This window comes from Zalophus californianus, chromosome 11, assembly GCF_009762305.2.
Source record: "Zalophus californianus isolate mZalCal1 chromosome 11, mZalCal1.pri.v2, whole genome shotgun sequence".
Lineage (NCBI taxonomy): Eukaryota > Metazoa > Chordata > Mammalia > Carnivora > Otariidae > Zalophus > Zalophus californianus.
Genome location: NC_045605.1, coordinates 25,573,479 through 25,596,696, shown reverse-complemented (window position 1 = coordinate 25,596,696; position 23,218 = coordinate 25,573,479). Strand labels below are relative to the sequence as shown.

The window sequence follows — 23,218 nt, the reverse complement described above, 5'->3', positions numbered from 1 at the left end:
TTTGGGAGTGAGGGAAAGAAAGAGAGACACAGGTAAAATAGAGAAAATCAAGGTGAGACAATTAGTTCAAGTGAATGTTGGGGAGTGTTTGTGGCTTTCCATTATTTAAACTCCACTCTAATCAAAAGCTAATGCAGTGTCACTCGCCTGCTGCAGGCTTTGTAAATATCTATCAGGTCTGATAGAAATTATTTATAAAATTTCCTGAGTTAGTAGCTATTTTTGTCTGCCACGAAGTCACTTTGAATCATTGAGCATTAATCAACATTAAGGAAAACTAGAAAGTCTCAAGGAATTGCTGGCACTTTATTTTTTTAAAGATTTTATTTATTTATTTGACAGAGAGGAGAGCGTGAACAAGCAGGGAGAGTGGAAGGCAGAGGGAGAAGCAGGCTCCCTTCCTAGCAGGGAGCCCGATGTGGGGCTCGATCCCAGGACCCTGGGATCATGACCTGAGCTGAAGGCAGACAGATGCTTAACCGACTGAGGCACCCAGGCGCCCCAGTTGCTGGCACTTTATTTTATTTATTTTTTTAAAGATTTTTATTTATTTATTTGACAGAGAGAGACACAGCCAGAGAAGGAACACAAGCAGGGGGAGTGGGAGAGGGAGAAGCAGGCTTCCCGCAGAGCAGGGAGCCCGATGTGGGACTCGATCCCAGGACCCTGGGATCATGACCTGAGCCTAAGGCAGACGCTTAACGACTGAGCCACCCAGGTGCCCCAGTTGCTGGCACTTTAAACACAAACAGGCTATAGCTGCCTAATTCCTGGGCCAAAGATACTCTATATTTCTGTGGTGATTATATTTTCTAAAGCTAAAATTGAGATATATGATCAGATGAGATGAAATATTTTATTTTTTGTTTTTTTTTAAGATTTTATTTATTTATTTGACAGAGAGAGATAACGAGAGAGGGAACACAAGCAGGGGGAGTGGGAGAGGGAGAAGCAGGCTCCCCACAGAGCAGGGAGCCTGATGCGGGGCTCGATCCCAGGACCCTGGGACCAGGACCTGAGCCGAAGGCAAGTGCTTAATGACTGAGCCACCCAGGCACCTCAAGATGAAATATTTTAAATTAGAACATTTAACCACCACACCTACTTGACAGAGTAATATTTTCCCATCCTGCTCCCTGTTGATAATTGCTTTCTTTATTGTATATTGGGCAAACTTGACCTTAATCAAGCCAGTAAAATAACTGGAAATCATCTTGCTTAGATATTAAATATTCTTCAGCAATGTTAGGTCATTATTTTTAATAAACTTTAGTTTTTAGAACAGTTGTTGGGTCATTTAAAAAAAAAATTGCAGGGGCCCCTGAGTGGCTCAGTCAGTTAGGCATCTGACTCAATTTTGGCTCAGGTCATGGTCTCCGGGTCGAGAGATAGAGACCTGGGTCTGGCTCCGCACTCAGTGGGGAGTCTGCTTGAGATTCTCTCTCTCCCTCTCCCTTTGTCCCCCACCCCTGCTCACGGTCACTCTCTCTGTAAAATAATGAATAAAATCTTTAAAATAAAATGAGTTTACAATTCTGGTAGATCTGATTTGCAAAAACAAAAGAGAGAAAAGCAATCCTACTGTATTCAGCACTGGGGAGATGATTCATAGAGTATTGTGTACAATTTTGTTTTCCCTAATTGAAGAAAGATGTGCACAACTTGGGAATAGTCCCAAAAAATCAATCAAAACATTCATAGGCTAGAAAATAAGCCATATGGAATTTGTCATCCAGATATACTCACACAAATGTGAAATAGTGAATGTTCAAGTTTATTCATGACAGCATTGTTTATAATGGCAAAATACTGAAATCAACCTAAAAGTTCATCAATATGAGACTGGTTAGATGAATTATAGTGCAACTATACAATGGTATTTATTGTAGCTGTAAAAAAGATTGAGGAAACTCTATATTGTGTTATGGAAAGAGCTCTAAGATATACTGTTAAGTGAAGCAAGCAAGTGGAGTGTATGGAGTATGCTGCCATCATGTTAAAGAGTAAAAGGAGATGGGAGCCTGGATGGCTTAGTTGGTGGAGCATATGACTCTTGATCTTGGGGTTGTGAGTTCAAGCCCCTGTTGGGGGTAGATATTACTTAAAAAATAAAATCTTAAAAAGAAACAAAGGAGGGGCACCTGGGAGGCACAGTTGGTTAACAGTCTGCCTTTGGCTCAGGTCATGATCTCAGGGTCCTGGGATTGAGCCCCACATCAGGCTCCCTGATCAGCAGGGAGTCTGCCTCTCCCTCGCCCTGTGCCCCTCGCCCCACTCCTGCTATCTCTCTCTCTCTCTCTCTCTCAAATAAATAAATAAAATCTTTTTTTACAAAAAGAAAAGAAAGAATGATAAATTTATATCATGTATATGACAGATATATTTATATCTGTGAATGCATAAACACAATCTCTGAAAGTAGACACAAGAAATCAGTGATAGTGACTACTCATAAAAGGTAGCTGGGAATTGGATGGGAGACAGAGGGGTAAAGAGACTTTTCATATTATAGCTTTTCATACTTTTTGGTTTTTATTCTTGCAAATACGACACCTATTTAAAAACCAAAGAGATTATTTAAGTGGACAGCAGAAAAGAAACAATATGAAGAATGGTAAGGGGGATGAAGATTTAAATTGTGTCTACGTTTGTGAAGAGCCCCAAGTAACACTTCTCATCTGAGTATCTCCATCATCAGTGTAAATGACCACGTGGTTAACTCAATTGCAAGGACAAACAATAAATGAATTGATTGTGCCATAATACACCTCACTCCTGATTCAAAGACATGGCCCCAGTTCACAGAAGACTGAATTAGTAACTGATTTCTCCAAAATGACAAGGGATTGGTCAATAAAAGAATAATACAGTTCACTATTCCCTCGACCTAATAATGTGTGTAAAGCACTTTATAGTTTGCAAACTGCTTTCACATACATTATCTCATTTGATACATCTTTACCAAAACATTATGTGGTATATAAGACAGAAATTACTGTTTCTCATTTTACAAATTGAGAAATGGAAATAAAGAGAAGACAGACACTTGTGAGGGTCTCAACCAATAGGACATGGTATATGAGACTGGAACTAACTTGAAAAATGAGGGACCTATGATCACCAAGGTATTGCCAAGTCGTTGGACTCCACAGATGTACTCATAGCTTTAAAATTCTTCTACTTCGGCTTTTTGCCTAGAGTTATTTCTCAATTATTAATTTTTCTTTGTCCTGGTTCAGAGATTTAGCTGAATTTCTTTCTTTTTTTTTAAGATTTTATTTATTTATTTGACAGAGAGAGAGCACAAGCAGGGGGAGCAGCAGAGGGAGAGGGAAAAGCAGGCTCCCTGCTGAGCAGGGAGCCCGACGCGGGGCTGAATCCCAGGACCCTGAGATCATGACCTGAGTCAAAGGCAGACGCCTAACCAACTGAGCCACCCAGGCGCCCCGATTTAGCTGAATTTCTGACTCATGTTGTTTCTTCATAGTAAAAGGCAGAGAATCTCTTTATCTTCCACCCATTCAATCTTACATTTTAATATAGGAATCATGGAAGAGAGCTTATTCAAATGCAGATTCCTGGCACCTCTCCCCAAAGATTCTGAGTCACTGGATATTAGGTGGAGCGTAGGAATATGCTTTTTTTTTTATAAACATGTGGCTATATTTGTCCAGGAGGTCTGAGCATTGACCTAAAAAATATGCTCAACAAGAAGTGCAATTATTTGTAACTAATAACTCTGTGTGGCTGATTAAAATAAAAGAGGCATCTCAAATCCTCTTTCCAAGCTCATTATTGTTACTGCAAAGAGGCAAAGGCGAGGAGCCGGGAGTGATGATTAGCCTCTAGTGAGTTGAAGAGAAGTCAATGGTGACAACACAAGGTGCTAATATTTGCCTAGCATTCTGGGGAAGATTCACAAAATTAAATTAAAACTCATCAGATTTATTTCCTTTACCTCTCAAACTCTGAAAGTATGAGATTGAACTCATCTTGGAGGGTCTGAACAAGCTGCCTATTTGCTTCTAAGAATTTTAAGCGTTGACTGTGTCTATTATAAGGGCCCAAGTGGTTTGAGAGTTGGTTGCCCTAGTGACTGTCTTTCTCCCTCCACAGTGCCACTGCAGTTGGAGATCTGGTAGGGCACGTCTACGTACGGGTCCCAAATTCCATCCAGAAAAGAGAGAACAGAAAACCAGAGGCCTCATCCTGGAGGACCCTTGTTTCTGTAACTTCCTCCCCACTACAATCCCAGGGAAGCCCCTCATTGGGCTTCCTTCAGAGTTTAGACCAACATTTATCTTCCTTCAGCTGGCCCCTCCATAAGAGAGTATTTTCTGAAAACCACTTTAAAATAATTTAAAGGGCTTAATGCCCAAAGTGCACATTTATCATCAGCTGATGGCTTTTATAGTTTTACATAACTTTCTGAGAGTTTTTAACTCTGTACTCATGCCCCAAGGCAATTATTGCAAAGGACATGCTTTTATTAATTGAAATAATAAATACTTTATAGATGTTCTAGTAAAATGTGATGATTTAAAGTTTAAATGGTATATTGAGTCATTCAAGAATAGCCATAGAGCACACTTCTGTGAAAGCTAAACGGAAAAATACACAGGGAGAATAAACCCAATAAAAAGTTAAATAATGGGGCACTAGGTAAGATCACAGAAACAATGGAAAGATTTCTAAGAAAAATCTTCTCCTCGTGAGTTTTCTTTTTTTTTTAAGATTTTATTTATTTATTTGAGAGAGAGAGAGAGAATGAGAGATAGCACGAGAGGGAAGAGGGTCAGAGGGAGAAGCAGACTCCCCGCTGAGCAGGGAGCCCAATGGGGGACTCGATCCCGGGACTCCAGGATCATGACCTGAGCCAAAGGCACTCACTTAACCAACTGAGCCACCCAGGTGCCCATCCTCGTGAGTTTTCAAAAGACACGTTCACCAGAAATTTCATTTGCCAACTATTTTTCTTGGGTTCAAAGACTAGCAGGTGCTAACTTCTCTCACTGCCCTGTCAAGTAGATAGAGCATGTCCTCCACAAAAATAAGCGTCATCTGAGCCGTAACCACTTGCTGGCCTTATGGAGTCACTGAAAACATATTGGCCAATTTCCTGTTCTCCATGCTCTGCCTTATTAGTTGATCGTTAGTCTGCTTTCCAAGAAATAAATAGATACAGTGACTAGAATTTTGTCCACGGACAAAGCTGGATGACCTATTACATTGGTCTCAAATCCTTAAACTCTGTTCCACAAAAAACATAAAGAGGATGCTCAGAAGGATGGATGAACTTCTGTTCCTTGGTAAGACCTTTATTTGAAAAATCTTAACAGCAGCTCAAAGATCTAGGGACAGAAACCTGTCCCGGAAATGGCAGTCTCTAGGGAAGAGTGGCGAGAGCTCTAATTGTAGCTTTGTCTCTGTCATTCATGTATTACCCACAGTTTCCTCATCCAGAGTTGCAACCCCAGCACGCTTTTGAAGATATAATCAGAAGATGAAAGTGGGAAATCGGAAAGTGCAGGAAATGACCCCAGCGTCTGCCACATAATTTCAGACCAGCTCTGTCCAACGGCTCTTTCAGAGGTATGGATGTGTTGTGTATGTGTGCAGTCCAACACAGAAGCCACTCGCCACAGGTGACTATTAAGCACATGGAAATATGCCAGGTGTGACCAAGGAACAGAATTTAAAATTGCACTTAGTTTTAATGAACTTAAATAGCCACACGTAGCTAGGGGCTACCACACTGGACCGTGCCACTCTAGGCTTCCATGTGGCTTTTCCAGGCATTAGTCACAACAAATCCAGATTTCTTGACGGGTTGAATATGGAAATCTTAACCAACTGCTGAGTTTACACCCAAACTAAAAGAAATAGGTGGTTGAAAAGTGAAAGGGTGGAGAGAGAGAGAGAGAAAAAAAGCCCTTTTCTAGTATTGAGTTACAAGGAGGAGAGGACACAATACAATCCTACACCAAGTAGATAAAAAAGAAAAATGTAGTTGGTCATTTGAACATGTGGTACCTATATATAACACCAAAAAGCTATTTTGTTTCGGTTTTTTTCCCCTCTAAACTGAATGGAGTGAATCTGCAGATGAATTTGGCATTATGTAACCTGGTGAAATATAAATGAAATACACCGGGCAGGCCTAAGTGGATGTGGATTACATTAAATATTTACACTCCACACAACAGCTCTTTTGTAAAGGGCAATTTTATAAACCAGAAGCTTCAGTAATAAAGGGGTGGTAGGGAGGATTTTGTTTGTATAAGACCTGCTGTTTGACACCTAGGCCAAAGGCAATCCAACCCAACTGCCGACACGTGAGTTCGGTGTCACAAAATAAAATCCAATTGGGTTTAAAGTGCAGTTGTATGTATAATGAATAAAAAAGATGGGAGCTATCTAAACCAATAAATGTTGACACTGGTTATTTGAGTTAGGTGTTTGCTGTTGTTATTGCCCTTAACCTTTTGTTTCTCCAGGTTTTCACCATTGAGTTGAAGCTTTTTTTTTTTTTTAAAGATTTTATTTATTTATTTGACAGAGCGAGACACAGTGAGAAGGAACACAAGCAGGGGGAGTGGGAGAGGGAGAAGCAGGCTTCCCGCGGAGAAGGGAGCCCGATGCGGGGCTCAATCCCAGGACCCTGGGATCATGACCTGAGCCTAAGGCAGACGCTTAACGACTGAGCCACCCAGGCGCCCCTCTGAAGCATTTTTTAAGCAAAATTTTTTTTCAAAAGAGGAAAGCACATTGAATAACATGGTAAACAGTCATGTACCTACCACCCAGGTTGAATAGTTGTAGACAATTTGTTCTATTTGATTTGGATCTTTCTTTCTTCCTTTTTTTTTTTTTTAAGATTTTATTTATTTATTTGAGAGAGAGAGAGAGAGAGAATGAGAGATAGAGAGCACGAGAGGGAAGAGGGTCAGAGGGAGAAGCAGACTCCCCACCGAGTGGGGAGCCCGATGCGGGACTCAATCCGGGGACTCCAGGATCATGACCTGAGCCGAAGGCAGTCGCTTAACCAACTGAGCCACCCAGGCGCCCCTTTCTTCCTTTTTTAAAAAAAGATTTTATTTATTTATTTGAGAGAGAGAGACCTAGAGAGAGCATGAGCCGGAGGAGGGGCAGAGGGAGAAGCAGGCTCCCCAGTCGGCAGGGATCCTGATGTGAGCCTCGATCGCAGGACCCCCGGATCATACCCTGAGCAGAAGGCAGATGCTTAACCAACTGAGCCACCAGGTACCCTGAATATTTCTTTCTTTAAAAAAATAAATAAAACACAATAGCTACAGCTAAAGCCCTTTGTGTCCCTTTCCCCAGTCCCATTGTCTTCTTTCTCCCCAAAAGAAACGATAAGTATGAGTGTAATATGTTTTCCCACGCATTTGAAGTATTTTTCCTACATACATATATATTCATGAACAACATATAGCACTATTTTTTGTGTTTTAAAATTCACAATGTTCTCCAAAGAAGACATACAAAACATCCAAGAGGTACATGAAAAGATGCTCAACATCACTCATCGTTATGAGTGATGCAGGGAAATGCAAATCGAAACCACAATGAGATATCACTCATACCTGTTAGAATAGTTATCATTTAAAAAAAAAAGAAGAAGAAGAGCTATCATCAAAAGGATAAGAGATAACAAATGTTGGCCAAGATGTGGAGAAAAGGGAATCCTTGTGCATTATTGGTAGGAATGTAAATTGATGCAGCCACTATGGAAAATAGTATGGAAGTTCCTCAAAAAATTAAAAATAGAATTACCATATGATTCAGAAATTCCACTTCTGGATATATATCTGAAGGAATTGAAATCCTATCTCAAAAAGAGATCTATACCCACCCCCATGTTCATTGTAGCATTATTCTCAATATCAAGACATGGAAACATCCAATACAATGGAATATTATTCAGTCATTAAAAAGAAGGAAATCTGGGTGCCTGGGTGGCTCAGTCGGTTAAGCGACTGCCTTCGGCTCAGGTCATGATCCTGGGTCCCAGGATCGAGTCCAGCATCGGGCTCCCTGCTCGGCGGTGAGTCTGCTTCTCCCTCTGACCATCTTCCCTCTCGTACTCTCTATCTCTCATTCTCTTTCTCTCAAATAAATAAATAAAAATAAAAAAATAAAAAAATAAAAAGAAGGAAATCTTACCTTTTGGGACAATATGGGTGTTGAGGACATTATGTTAAGTAAAATAAGTCAGAGAAAGACAAATACTGTATGGTCTTACTTAAATGTGGAATCTGAAAAAATCGTACTTACAAAAACAGAGTTGAATGGTGATTGCCAGGGGTAGAGGGAGTGGAGAAATGGGGAAATGTTGGTCATAAAGGCACAAGCTTCCGGTTGTAAGATTAATAACTTCTGGGGATCTAATGCACAGCATGGTAACTAGAGTTAACAATACTGGATTGTATCCTTGAAAGTTGCTAAGAGAGTAGATCTTAAATGTACTCGCCACAAAAAAGAAATAGTGATTATGAGGTGAAGGAAGTGTAACTAACCCTACTATGGTAATCATTTCACAACATATGTGTATCAAATCATAACGTTGCCCACCTTACACTTACACAATGTTACAAGTCCTTGAGATCTCAATAAAGCTGGAAAAATAAAATTCACAGTGAATTACATTGCATATGTTTCTACAAATTACTCTTTTCATTCAATTTTATGTTTCTGAGAGATGTTGTAACATACATGCATATCTTAATTGGACAAATTATTTCTTAAAAGTGCTGCATTAGGGACACCTGGGTGGCTCAGTCGTTAAGCATCTGCCTTCGGCTCAGGTCATGATCCCAGGGTCCTGGGATTGAGCCCCGCATCGGGCTCCCTTCTCCGCGGGAAGCCTGCTTCTCCCTCTCCCACTCCCCCTGCTTGTGTTCCCTCTCACTGTGTCTCGCTCTGTCAAATAAATAAATAAAATCTTTAAAAAAAAGTAAAAAATAAAAAAATTTATATAAAAAAGTGCTGCATTAAAGACCACCACCACAATAATGTTGAAAAGTAACATTCTTATGCAATGTAAGGTATAAGCAGGATGTTACCTCATTTGAGTTTCAAAACAAGCTGGGAAGCAGATATCATTATTAATTCCATTTAACAGGTAAAGCAACATAATTCAAGAAGTTCAGGGGCTTGTCCAAGGCTAAATAGGTCACAAAAAGTAGAACCTGCCCTTGCTCCCTGGCCTTTGCAGGCAGGAGTTTTGTACAACAATTTGCCTGCCATGATTTCTTGGGAAGCTAGAATCCTGGGTTTTCAGTTAGCCCTAAGAGCCAACAGTGAGAGTAAAAAAATGCTGGACAGAATTCTCCCTTGCTGACTAAGGAAAGGTGAGAGCTGAGAAATCAGTAAGAGGGAAGAAAATTAGAGCAACTGAGAAAAACAGAAACAGGGGAGGGAGAGGAGAGAAAAAGAATCATTTTGGTTAGGTATGTCATGTTCCCAGATTTTTGCCTCCATGTCCATAGCTTGGAAAAGACAGTCCAAGGTTTATGAAGACTGAGAGAAGTGGCTTAGATAGTCTTCCACATTTTCAGCGCCTCAGTGGGCAACCCTAGAGCTATCAGGTAGGACTGAAGGCAGTGCCACACTTCCCTAGAGCAGTGTTTCCCCAGATATAGGAGGGACCAAAGATAATTCTAGATGTTACAGTATGGGCATTAGTTGAATGGCAGAGTGTGAAAATGAGGTCTTTTTTTTTTTTTTTTTAAATAGGCTCTATACCCAGCCCAGAGCCTGATGTGGGGCTCAAACTCACAACCCTGAGAGCAAGCCTGAGCTGAAATCCTGAGCTGAAATCAAGAGTCGGTTGCCCAACCGACTGAGCCACCCAGACACCCCGAAAGTGAGGTCTTTTTAAGTTGTTTGAATCCCTCTCTACTCAGTTTACTGAACAGTCTGAATCAAGTGGAGAACAAACATGACATGTTTTCTTTTTCCCCTTCTGCCGTGCTCAGTGGAATCTCTTTTCCCCATTATTTTGTGAAAGAGGGGGAAAATGTCTCTTCCCTAAATGATGTCTGATCTTCTCTTGGCTGTGTTGCCTCTCTGGCTAAAACTTCTTGGCTATTGATGCTCCCTTGTTCCAAGCAACCCAGTTCTGGTTGTCACATTAGTGTGAGGGTGAGCGCTTCAGTGGGGCCTGCGTTGTTCCTTGACTTAACCACGTAAACCATCACTCATCTCCCATTCTCATCTCCCAGGAGTCTCAACTTGGGTCATGTACACATCCAACTCCAGGAGGGCATCCTCAGGCTCCTCTGAAGCCTCTGTCTCCACACCGCATCTGGGGCAGCAGCTCCAGGCCCGGCAGACTGATTGCAACCTCAGTGAGGAGCAGAGATGCCAACTCCTCTCTTACTATCCCGAGATTTCTGCCAGTGATTCTCTCGGGACCGTCACTGCCTCAGGCGGTAGCATTCCTGAACTGCCCCCTCATCTTACTTCACACCTGACCAAGCCTGAGAAGTCAGGACTGATTTTCCCCACTTCTCTCCCCAGTCCCTCTCTCCAGGCAACTGCTTTTATGGACTTACAGGGGCATAATGATAAAGTAGCCAGGAGCAGGCTCAGCTGTCTCCTGATAAGCCCTAAGAAGGTTTCTGGCCTCTATTGTTTTCAACTCTGTAAGGGCAGTCGAGGCACAAAAAACCTCCTTTGTTCTCAGCCTGGGATCCCTGGTTGCCAGTTCTGGTTACATCAAAGAGAAATTCTCTGCTGGTTGTTGGTGCTAGTATGTCAAAGTCACCTCTAACATTTTCAGTCTCCTTTTTCAAGCAGAGAGAGCAAGCCTTCTTGAGGCAACATCTGTCTGCAAACTAAGGCCATTTGGCTTTTCTTGTGTTTATTTTCACAGAATATTTTATTTATGACAAATGATATGGATTTTTCCATTTACCATAGTGAGAGAATGTGTTATTTTTAGATGACCTTATGTAAGGTTTTAAAAAGTAATTTTGTTTAAAGAAAAATATTTGGTTGATAATTGTACAGATGGTAAGTGGACTGGGAAAAATAGTGAAAGTGCTATTTGAAACACTGAAAGTTTGTGAAACTTATAAATAGGCCTTAGAAATATGAGTTAAATTGAGCTGAGGCATGTATGCCTGGCTGGCTCAGTCCGTAGAGTGTGCATCTCTTGATCTTGGGATTGTGAGTTCAAGCCCCTCGTTGGGTGTAGATATTACTTAAAAAAAAAAAAATCTTGGGGATCCTGGGTGGGTCAGTCATTAAGCGTCTGCCTTCGGCTCAGATCATGGTCCCAGGGTTCTAGGATTGAGCCCCACATCGGGCTCCCTGCTCAGCAGGAAGCCTGCTTCTCCCTCTCCCACTCCCCCTGCTTGTGTTCTCTCTCTCTCTCTCTCGCTGTGTCTCTCTTTGTCAAATAAATAAAATCTTTTAAAAATTAAAAATAAATAAATGAATGAAATAAAATCTTTAAAAAAGTAGCTTACCTCCCTCCAAAAATGTAGTTTACCAGTAGATGTTTATTAAATGTTAGGGATTCACTATAGTGCTGAATATCACATGCCTGGTGGGTGGTTTTTTTTTTCTTTTTAAAAAAAGATTTTATTTATTTATTTATTTACTTACTTACTTACTTCTTTCTTTCTTTCTTTAGAGAGAGCAAGCAGGGGGAGGTGCAGAGGGAGAGAGAGAAAGGGAATCTCAAGCAGACTCCACGCTGAGCACCCAGCCAGACACGGGGCTCGATCCCACAACTGGGATCATGACCTGAGCCGAAATCAGGAGTCAGATGTTTACCTGACCGAACCACCTGGGTGCCCTTCCTGGTGGGGTTTTTTTTTTTTAAACAGCCATATTGAAGTATAATTTATATGCCATAAAATCCCACATTTTAAGTGTATATTCAATGACTATTGGTAGATGTCCGGAGTTGTGCACCCACCACCAAATCCAGTTTGAGATCATTTCCATCACTGCCCAGGGATCCCCCATGCCCATTTGCAGTGACTCTCCCTCCCCTCTGCCCCAGCTCCAGGCAACTGTAACCTACTTTAAGTCTCTATAAATTTGTCTTTTCTGGATTTGCCTTTCCTCATGTATTGGACTTACAGAATATGTGATCGTTTTTGTCTGGCTTCTTTCATTAGCATAATGTTTTTGTGGTTCACTCATGAATAATGCTGCTATGAACATTCACACACATGTCTTTGTGTAGACATATGTTTTCATTTCGCTTGGATAAATGCCCAGCAGTAGAAATGCTGGGTTGTATGGTAAATTTATGTTTAACTTTTTTTTTAATTTTATTTTATTATGCTGTGTTAATCACCATACATTACATCATTAGTTTTTGATGTAGTGTTCCATGATTCATTGTTTGCGTATAACACCCAGTGCTCCATTCAATACGTGCCCTCTTTAATACCCATCACCAGGCTAACCCATCCCCCCACCCCCCTATGTTTAACTTTTTAAGAAACTGCCAAACTGTTTTCCAAAGAGGTGGTACCATTTTCCATTCCTACCAGCAAAGGATGAGAGTACCCGGCGTTGTACATATATTATTTTGCATAGATATGTGTGATCATATCATAACGACTACTTCATAGGTGGGAAACTTGAGACTGAAAGAAGTTAACTGATTTGCAGCCTTAACAAAGCCAGTATTCAACCATGTCTGATTCCAAAGCCATCCTTTTTCTACTATGGGACTAGGCTCTGTGCTGGATGCTTGTTTCCTTTAGCAGAGACGGGGGAGGGTGCTTTGCTTTTTGACTCATTCATTCTAAGGAGCCGTACAAGAGATTGGGTGAGTAATGGAGCCTCAAACCAGGGAAGGAGGACTTCTGTTTCTACACCTTGATCCTGGATGCCAAGCCCCGGAAATGGTTCACATGACTCACTTGTTTCTTCAATTTTAGAGTGAAACTTCAGTCCCAGGTAATGGGTGACACAGCAAATGAACAAGCTGGGCAATAGAAACAAGTCCCCATTCCTGTGGACTTTGACAGTCTGGTAATCGCTTGGCTGGCCACAGAACAGGGAGAGGAGAGTTTTGCTTTCATCTTGTCTCTGAGTCAGCAAGTAGTTGGTTACTGAAATCACATCCGCTAACAAGTCCAGGCAACTGCTGACTGGATTGTTCCCTGCCTTGTTGGGTATGGTTGGTCAAAACACTAACAGCAAGATATGTAACTTCATTACATAAACACATGGGAGACATCATAGTCAAATTGAAAAGATCAAGCAAGGGGTGCCTGGATGGCTCAGTCAGTTAAGCATCCGACTCTTTTGATCTGGCTCCAGTGGTGATCTTGGAGTCGTGGGATTGAGCCCCACGTCAGGCTCTTCGCTCAGCGCAGAGTCTGCTCCTCTGCCTGTCCCCTCTGCTCTCTCTTTTTCTCAAATATATAAATAAAGTAAATCTTAAAAAAAAAGAAAAAAGAAAAAAAAAGATGAAGCAAGAGTGCTTGCTTTCTGTAACCTTTACCTTCAGCAGGATTTTAATAAAAGTCTATCCTCTCTTATTAATATCTTCCTACATCACCATTCCCAGGGGCATCATGTTAGGGTAAACAAGCATGGAATCTGGCATTTTCCTTCATTCATCCTTCACAGCAGGGACCGTGTCTTGTTCAGCTTTGTGTTCCCTGCAGTGCTTAGCATGATGTCTTGTAACATCAGACCTTCATCATCTCTCACCTGGACTATGGCAATCACTCTCCCAGTGGTCACCCTCCACCTGTATCTCCACTATGCCATCCATTTTCCACACTGTCTCCTGAATTATCTCTCTACAACACATTTTTTACTCAAAGAGAAATGATGACATTTTATTATTTAATTAGATTCATGGTGCTGCAAATGGCAAAGGTAACGCCACACATGTCTGTGCATTCAAGATGCCCACTGATTTACGGTGCGGCCAAAAGAAAAAAAAAAGATATTTTAAGGCCGGGAATTGCTGTGGGGGAAAAAAATCCATATTCTTTAGCAGGTTATAAAAGACCATTTGTAACCTGGCACCCCACAGCTTGATTTCTCACTATTCTCTTCCCCTCTCTGCTCTTTCTAAAAGGACCAGTTATTGGGGGCGCCTGGCTGGCTCAGTCAGTGGAGTATGGGACTCTTGATCTCGGGATCATGAGTTGAAGTCCCATATTTAGCATAGAGCCTACTTTATAAATACATACATACATACATACATAAAAGGACCACTTATTCATTCTCTTTATGTTTCCTAGCACCTATGGCAGGCCTGAACATAAAGCAGTGTTCAATAAATACTTTTTGGTAGATTGATCGTTGTTTTGACTTGTTTTTTTTTTTTTTTAAAGATTTTATTTATTTATTTGAGAGAGAGAATGAGAGACAGAGAGCATGAGAGGGAGGAGGGTGAGAAGGAGAAGCCGACTCTCTGCTGAGCAGGGAGCCCGATGTGGGACTCGATCCCGGGACTCCAGGATCATGACCTGAGCCGAAGGCAGTCGCTTAACCAACTGAGCCACCCAGGCGCCCCGTTGTTTTGACTTGTTAAGAGCTGTATCAATTCAGTAAGTCTTCAAAGGAGGCTTCTACTAATTCCTAGGACTTTCTTCATAACAGAGGCGGCATAAAAACGATAAATAAGGGGCACCTGAGTGGCTCAGTCTTTAAGTGTCTGCCTTCGGCTCTGGTCAGGATCCCAGGGTCCTGGGACGGAGCCCCGCATCAGGCTCTCTGCTCCTCCGGAAGCCTGCTTGCTTCTCCCTCTCCCACTCCCCCTGCTTGTGTTCCCTCTCTCACTGTGTCTCTCTCTGTCAAATAAATAAATAAAATCTTAAAAAGATCAACTTCAGACACCTAAATAATAGGGAATGGTGTAAGTTTTCATCTCATGAATATACTCTTCATTCTAAGTATGGCAAAAGTTAATGCTGGTAAGTGTTTCCTTTCCTGTTTTTGTCAGAGATTAGGTTATGTTGACAAATAAGTATTTGAATCTTCTTAGTGGGTGAAATTTTCTGAACTCTGCATAGGGTCCTCCTTTGGGTGTGTCATTTTTCTCTTGCTCAAAGTGTGGTCCTTGGACCAGCAACAACAGCATCACCTTAGAATTTGTTAGAAATGCAGAATCTCAGATCCCACCTCAGATTCTAAATTATAATCTGTATTTTACACAGGATCCGCACAGGACTCATATGCAAATTAAAATTTGGAAAGCACTGATATAGCCAATTAGGAAAATGAAATTCAACATAAAAGTCCCCTGGATTTTAGTGATTTTTAAAAGACAGTGATTCTTAGTTTTATAGGTTTTGGACTCCTTGGAATGTGCAGGAAAAGACGAAATCTTCCCTCAGAAAAAAACGCACATATGAACTGGAACATGATATTTAGCATTAAACTTTTAGAGGGATTCAAGAGTTTCAAGGTTAAAAGCTAGGGTCTTATTTTTCTTCTCTAACCTGGGGGAAAACTTTTCAATAATTTGCGTATGAATGGGCTGAAAGACTAGAGCCTGAACACGACCTGAATAGTTGAAATGTTTGTGTGAGCCTGTGACTTTTGTATGAAGAAACAAAAGAAACTCAAAAGTATTTTTTCTAGAAACGTAGTTACCAGCAATGATCGCATTTGTAGGTAGTGGTGATTAATGTTTCTTCCTGGTGAGGAAATACATTTAAACTTAAAAGAACTTGATTTTGTCTTGAATAAAATGAAGAGATTGGATGCCATACTAGAATTTGAAAAGGAACCTTGAGAGAAAAGAATCCTGCTTAATTCTCAAGCTCTCTGCTGGTTACTTTAATACGATAAGAAAGAGAAGTTAAGAGAATATTTACATTCCATGACCACAGGCGTAGAGTAAATAAAAAACACTGTTAAGGAGGAGAAAAGGTCTTACTTAAATTTAAATCTATGCAGAACCTGTCTCTTGTTAATGTTTGCTGAGAAGGAGCAAAAGCTCAAGCAACTTAAAATCCAAACATGAAGTATCATGGTAGCCATAAAGTACAATGGACTTTCCCCCTTACTTTTTTTTTTTTTAAAGATTTGATTTACTTGACAGAGAGACAGCATGAGAGAGGGAACACAAGCAGGGGGAGTGGGAGAGGGAGAAGCAGGCTTCCTGCGGAGCAGGGAGCCCGATGCGGGGTTTGATCCCAGGACCCCGCGACCATTACCCGAGCCGAAGGCAGATACCCAACAACTGAGCCACCCAGGCGCCCCTCCCCTTACTTTTTACTGTGTTCTACTTTTAATAATCAGAGAAATGTGGTCCTTGCTAACAGAGGATTATTTCTTTAGCCAATGGCACTTGGTTTCCTCTCAAGTCTTTATAATTATGCATCTATAGCCCTGGTACAATATCCCTGTGTTTTACTCTTCTTTATTGCCATATATACTAGAAAAATCCATCCCATTTTTTTAAGCTGATTTGCATCAGCAATATCTATTTCTGAGGATTATTCATGGATTACCCATAAATATTCAGAACAATGTTTCTGCGGATCTTAATCTGCGCTATATTTGGCATAGAGTTTTGTTTTCTAAAAAATTTTCCATTTCCTTTCTCCCATTCAGCATAAGACTTACCCCAGTTTACTGTTTGGCCAGCCGACGTATTTGCAATCTCACTCGGATCAAATGGGGCCACATGAAAGGTTCAGCAAGCTGTAAGAGCACTTACACAAAAAGAGGGTTTAACTCAAAATAGAAATTGCCCTGTATTGATCTTTTTAAATTAAGTTTTAAGTGAACCAAAAAAGATACTCTGTTTCATCGCTGAAAATTCTTAGAAAGTATTTTCTTTAATGTTTTCTGGGAGCTATCTTTTTTTTTAAGATTTTATTTATTTATTTGAGAGAGAGAGAATGAGAGACAGAGAGCACGAGAGGGAAGAGGGTCAGAGGGTCAGAGGGAGAGGCAGACTCCCTGCTGAGCAGGTAGCCCGATGCGGGGACTCAATCCCGGGACCCAGGATCATGACCTGAGCTGAAGGCAGTCGCTTAACCAACTGAGCCACCCAGGCACCCTCTGGGAGCTATCTTACTGGAAACTGGTCCTTTGCATCCTCTTAGCCTACTCTACTAAAAAATTTTCTTCTCTCCATTTTGCTACCCCATACCACTTTTCCCAACAGTGGCTCAGAATCTGCATTTGTCTTCCTCTTCCATCCACTCTTGTGTCCTGTTATTTTTCTCCATCACTAAGCAGCTAGAGGTTCAGCCAAATCAGAAACAAGAGGAAAAGGTTGGCAAGAGGCCACAGCTTGTTTAAAACAATCTATGTTTAATACAGTTCTCGGGCTCTGCCTAGAAAGTAACCTTCACTAATAAGCAACTAGCAGTCCAGCTACTCTAACAGTTTAGCCACAAGTGAAAGCACACACCGGAGCTACTGGGTTGTTACTTACACACCACTTTGGAACCAAAGGTGTGCTCAGAGAAAAGAGAAACCTAGATCTCCAGTTGTGTTTCCTGCTGTCAGTGAGCAGTGCAGAGAGGATCGTAAGTAACCTTGGCAAGTGAGCCGAACACAGGCAACATGGTAAATTAGCAGGTCAAGTGTGCCTGGAGCAGAAACCTCAACCCCTGGGACTCTAGAAAATCCATCTTAATAATTGATGCATCTCATGCATCTCATTTCTGTGTAGAATGCTCTCCATCCCTACCTATTTTTCTATGGTGTTTCCTATGGCTATTGTTATTATTTAGGAAAACTACTAATTTGTATTTAATTTTTTTGGAGGGGGGTTGTGGTGGGGAGAGGCAGAGGGAGAGTGAGAGAGAGAATCTTTTTTTTTTTCTTAGTGAAATACTTTCTTTGTTTTTCTTTTCTTTCTTTATTTGTTTGTTTCTTTGTTTTTAGATTTATTTTTTTTATTTTTATCTTTTTTTTTTTGATGTAGTGTTCCATGATTCATTGTTTGTTCATAACACCCAGTGCTCCATGCAGAATGTGCCCTCTTTAATACCCATCAGCAGGCTAACCCATCCCCCACCCCCCTCCCCAAGAGAGAGAATCTTGAGCAGGCTTCCCACCCCGTGAATCCCAGCGAGTATCTTTATAATCATTATTCTGAACTCTAGTGCCAACATCTTTCTTAGGTCCACACTGATGAGGTCCCTGGCATTCAGTACTGCCTCTGGTTCTCTTTTTTGATGTGAGTTTTTCTGTCTTGTCATTCGGGCAGAAAGTGTTCACTTTTCTTTCTTTCTTTTAGAAAGTCTTTATTTTATTTTATTTATTTATTTGACAGAGAGAGAGGGTGAGGGAGAGAGCACAAGCAGGGGAAAGTGGCAGGCAGAGGGAGAAGCAGGCTGCCGCTGAGCAAGGAGCCCGACGTGGGACTCGATCCTTTGATTACTCCAATAAACGCTAACCTAGGTGTTGCTATAAGGGTATTTTGTAGGTGTGATTAAAATCCATAATCAGGGCGCCTGGGTGGCTCAGTTGGTTAGGCGACTGCCTTCGGCTCAGGTCATGATCCTGGAGTCCCGGGATCGAGTCCCGCATCGGGCTCCCTGCTTGGCGGGGAGTCTGCTTCTCCCTCTAACTCTCCCCCCTCTCATGTGCTCTCTCTCTCTCATTCTCACTCTCTCAAAAATAAATAAATAAATCTTTAAAAAAAAAAAAAATCCATAATCAGTCACATTAAGTAATATCCTAGATACTCCGGGAATGCCTTATCTCATCAGTTGAAAGGCCTTCAGAGCAAAACTGGGACTTTCAGGAAAAAGAAGAAATTCCACCTGTGGATGGCAGCTTCAACCTGAACCAGAGAGTTCCAGCCTGCCCTAATGGCCTGCCCTACAGAGTTTGGACTTGCCTAGCCAGCCCTCACAAGTCCTACAATAAATCCCTTAATATATGTCCTTACTGGTTTTTGTTCTCAAGTTGAGACCTGACCGATGCAACATACTTTTTTCATTTTGCCTTTATAATTCAACAGTATTGGAAATCACCCAAGCCCACTGATATGACTGCAGTTTGTTCTCTTTAATCACGGCATCTTGTTCTATGATGTGGCTGTACCACTATGCTTTGACTGTTTCCAATTTTATGCCATTATGAAACACCTTATATTGGTGATTCTTTCTTCTAGATAGAATTCCAGAATGGGGACTACTGAGTGATACAATTATATAGGATCTCCTATAACATGTATATACATATATACAAATTTAATTTTAATTGATGTTACTACCTTCCCTTCCAAAAAGACTGGAACAATTCATATGCGCTGACATGATATAAAAGCACTCTAACAATAGATGTTACCATTCTGGCTGGCTCACTAGAGCACGCCACTCTTGCTCTTGGAGTCATGAATTCAAGCCCCATGTTGGGCATAGGAAATTACTTTAAAAAAAAAAATAATGACAGGGCGCCTGGGTGGCTCAGTTGGTTAAGCGACTGCCTTCGGCTCAGGTCATGATCCTGGAGTCCCTGGATCGAGTCCCGCATCCGGCTCCCTGCTCAGCGAGGAGCCTACTTCTCCCTCTAACCCTCCCCCCTCTCATGTACTCTCTCTCTCTCTCATTCTTGATCTCTCAAATAAATAAATAAATCTTTTTAAAAAATTAATAATGCCTAATAATTACTTTAATTTTCATTTCCCTGATGCTTCAAGTTTGAGCATCTTTTTAAAAATTTTTTTTTCTTTAAAGATTTTATTTATTTGAGGGCGCCTGGGTGGCTCAGTTGGTTAAGCGACTGCCTTCGGCTCAGGTCATGATCCTGGAGTCCCGGGATCGAGTCCCACATCGGGCTCCCTGCTCAGCGGGAAGTCTGCTTCTCCCTCTGACCCTCTTCCTTCTTGTGCTCTCTATCTCTCATTGTCTCTCTCTCAAATAAATAAATAAAATCTTAAAAAAAAAAGATTTTATTTATTTGAGAGAGAGCGCGCACACAAGCATGAATGGCAGGAGGGGCAGAGGGGGAGGGAGAGGGAGAGAGAATCTCTCAAACTGACTCAGCCCTGAGCTCTATGCAGCGCTTGATCCCATGACCCTGAGATCATGACCTGAGTGGGAACCCAGAGTCGGATGCTCAAACAACTAAGCCACCCAGGCCCCTCAAAGTTTGAGCACCTTTTAATATGTTAATATGATTTGGGGCATTTGGATTTGCTCATCCCTGATATTTTCCTATTAGCCTTTGTCTATTTTACCACTGGGTTGTTTACCTCTTTTTATAAATTTGTAAGAAATTACTCTTTGTTTTCTGTATAGCAAAAATGTGATATATTGTTTATTGACTTTGTTATGGTATATATATGTAGCCAAAGTTTTTATTTACAAGTAATTAAAATATACCTATTGTCTTCATTTTAGTTTTTTTTTTTCCTTCCATTGTAGCTTCTTGGTTTCAAATCTTGGTTAAGAAGTTCACCAAAGGGCGCCTGGGTGGCTCAGTTGGTTAAGCGACTGCCTTCGGCTCAGGTCATGATCCTGGAGTCCAGGGATCAAGTCGGGCATCGGGCTCCCTGCTCAGCGGGGAGTCTGCTTCTCCCTCTGACCCACCCCCCTCTCATGTGGTCTTTCTCTCTCATTCTCTCTCTCTTTCAAATAAATAAATAAATCTTAAAAAAAAAGAAAAAAAAAGAAGTTCACCAAAGTTCCTAGAACAGATGGTACATATAATATCCTAGATTATCTTAGAAGATTTTTATTTTTATATTTAGGTCTCTTAGTATATTTTAATATTATGTTTACATAAAATACCTAAGAGACTTTGGTAAATCCTAATCATATTATAAACAAATGAAGACTAATTTGTCATTAGCTAATTCTTAACCAGTTAAAAAATTTTCTTGGATTATTATAACTATCATAAACTCCAAAACAATCTTAAAATCTTTATTGAGGTGTACCTGACATACATTAAAATGCACATGTTTAGGGGCATCTGGCTTGCTCAGTGGGTAGAACATGTGATTCTTGATCTTGGGGTTGTAAGTTTGAGCTCCACATAGAGCTTACTTAAAAATAAATAAAGTAGCTCTTCCACAGGAGGCCTACACGCCGCCGCCGTTGGGGCCGCCGCCATGTCTCTAGTGATCCCTGAGAAGTTCCAGCACATTTTGCGAGTACTCAACACCAATATCGATGGGCGGCGGAAAATAGCCTTTGCCATCACTGCAATTAAGGGTGTGGGGCGAAGATATGCTCATGTAGTGTTGAGGAAAGCAGACATCGATCTCACCAAAAGGGCAGGAGAGCTCACTGAGGATGAGGTGGAACGTGTGATCACCATTATGCAGAATCCTCGCCAGTATAAGATCCCAGACTGGTTTTTGAACAGACAAAAGGACGTGAAGGATGGAAAGTACAGCCAGGTCCTGGCCAATGGCCTGGACAACAAACTTCGTGAAGACCTGGAGAGACTGAAGAAAATTAGGGCCCACAGAGGGCTGCGCCACTTCTGGGGACTTCGTGTCCGAGGCCAGCACACCAAGACCACAGGGCGCCGTGGCCGCACCGTGGGTGTGTCCAAGAAGAAATAAATTTGTAGGCCTTGTCTGTTAATAAAATAGTTTATACACCTAAAAAATAAATAAATAAATAAATAAATAAAGTAGGGGCGCCTGGGTGGCTCAGTCGTTAAGCGTCTGCCTTAGGCTCAGGTCATGATCCCGGGGTCCTGGGATCGAGCCCTCCATCAGGCTCCCTCCTCCACGGGGAGCCTGCTTCTCCCTCTCCCACTCCCCCTGCCTGTGTTCCCTCTCTCGCTATGTCTCTCTCTGTCAAATAAATAAATAAAATCTTTTTTAAAAATAAATAAATAACTAAAAAATAAAGTAGGATGTACCTAGCTGGCTCAGTCGGAAGAGCATGCAGCTCTTGGTCTCTGGGTTGTGAATTCAAGCTCCGGGGTGATGTGGAGATTACTTAAATAGATAAAACTTTATTTTTTTATTTTTTTAATGATTTTATTTATTTATCTGACAGAGAGAGACAGTGGGAGAGGGAACACAAGCAGGGGGAGTGGGAGAGGGAGAAGCAGGCTTCCCGCGGAGCAGGGAGCCGGATGCGGGGCTCAATCCCAGGACCCTGGGATCCTGACCTAAGCCGAAAGCAGACGTTTAATGACTGAGCCACCCAAGTACCCCAATAGATAAAACTTTAAAAATAAAATAAAATTAAAATAAAATGCCCACACACACATATAAATAAAAAATAAAATAAAATGCACATGTTTAAAGTGGGCAACTTAATAAGCTTTGCAATATGTATACATTCATGAATCCATACCGCAATCAAAGTGAACATACTCATCATTTTCCAAAGTTTCCTTTTGAACCTTTGCAATCCCTCCCCGCCTCTCCACCCGTCCCCCAGCCAGGAAATCACTGATCTGCTTCCTATCACTACTGATTAATTTGTGTTTTCTAGAATTTTATACAAGTGGAATCATGAAATATGTACTCTCTCTCTCTTTCTTGGTTTGGCTTATTTTACTTGGCACAATTACTTTGATATTAATTTGTGCTTTTATTTTTTTAAAGATTTTATATACTTATTTGTGAGAGAGGGAGTGAGAGAGAGATCATGAGCAGGGGGGACATGTAGAGGGAGAAGCAGACTCCCCGCTGAGCAGGGAGCCTGATGTTGGACTCAATCCCAGGACACTGGGATCATGACCTGAGCTGAAGGCAGATGCTTAACTGACTGAGTCACCCAGGCGCCCCTTAATTTATGCTTTTGCATGTATCAATAGTTTATTTATCTTTTCTTGCTGAATAGCACTCCATTGTATGGATATACCACCATATTTTTACCCATTCATCTGTTAACCGAAATTCCATTCAGTGTTGTTTCTCATATGCAAAGCATTGTTTGAAAGTTGAGAGTAGGCTTTTCCACACATTTTACATTCATGTTTATTACCTGTATCAGTTCTTGCATATACAATAAACAATGTGATTTGAGAGAAGGCTTTTCCACCCTTAGTACATTCATAGGGTATCTCTCCTATATGAATGTTGTAATATTTAATGAGGTACCACTCCTGCTGAAGATTTTTGCATGTGCATTGTATTTATAAGACATCTCTCAAACATGAATTTCCATTTATTACTGAATGTTTTCTCACCTTGCTTACATAAATGGGGTTTATCTGCAAGTATGACTTCTCTAGTGTCTAATGAGGCTTGACTTCTGAATAAAAGGATTCTCATACCTACTACATGCATTAGATTTCTCTTTTGTCTGGATTA

General features: G+C 41.2%; 1 protein-coding gene across 2 annotated transcripts; it reads left to right on the top strand.

Annotated features, from left to right (window-relative positions):
• The first annotated feature begins 21,015 nt into the window (after positions 1–21,015).
• LOC113914276 (40S ribosomal protein S18) lies at positions 21,016–21,835 on the top strand. 2 transcript variants are annotated; one of them, XM_035723024.1, is made up of 3 exons: positions 21,039–21,149; positions 21,237–21,534; positions 21,824–21,835. In XM_035723024.1, exons 1-2 carry the CDS (start codon positions 21,047–21,049, stop codon positions 21,503–21,505), a joined length of 372 nt encoding a protein of 123 aa, XP_035578917.1. In that variant the 5' UTR covers positions 21,039–21,046; the 3' UTR covers positions 21,506–21,534; positions 21,824–21,835. The 2 variants fall into 2 exon arrangements, with proteins under 2 accessions (XP_035578916.1, XP_035578917.1); XM_035723023.1 differs by having other exon boundaries at positions 21,016–21,534.
• Positions 21,836–23,218: the final 1,383 nt, after the last annotated feature.

Coding starts and splice junctions, on each gene's coding strand:
- LOC113914276 (XM_035723023.1), top strand. CDS start 21,047: ATGTCTCTAGTGATCCCTGAGAAGTTCCAGCACATTTTGCGAGTACTC.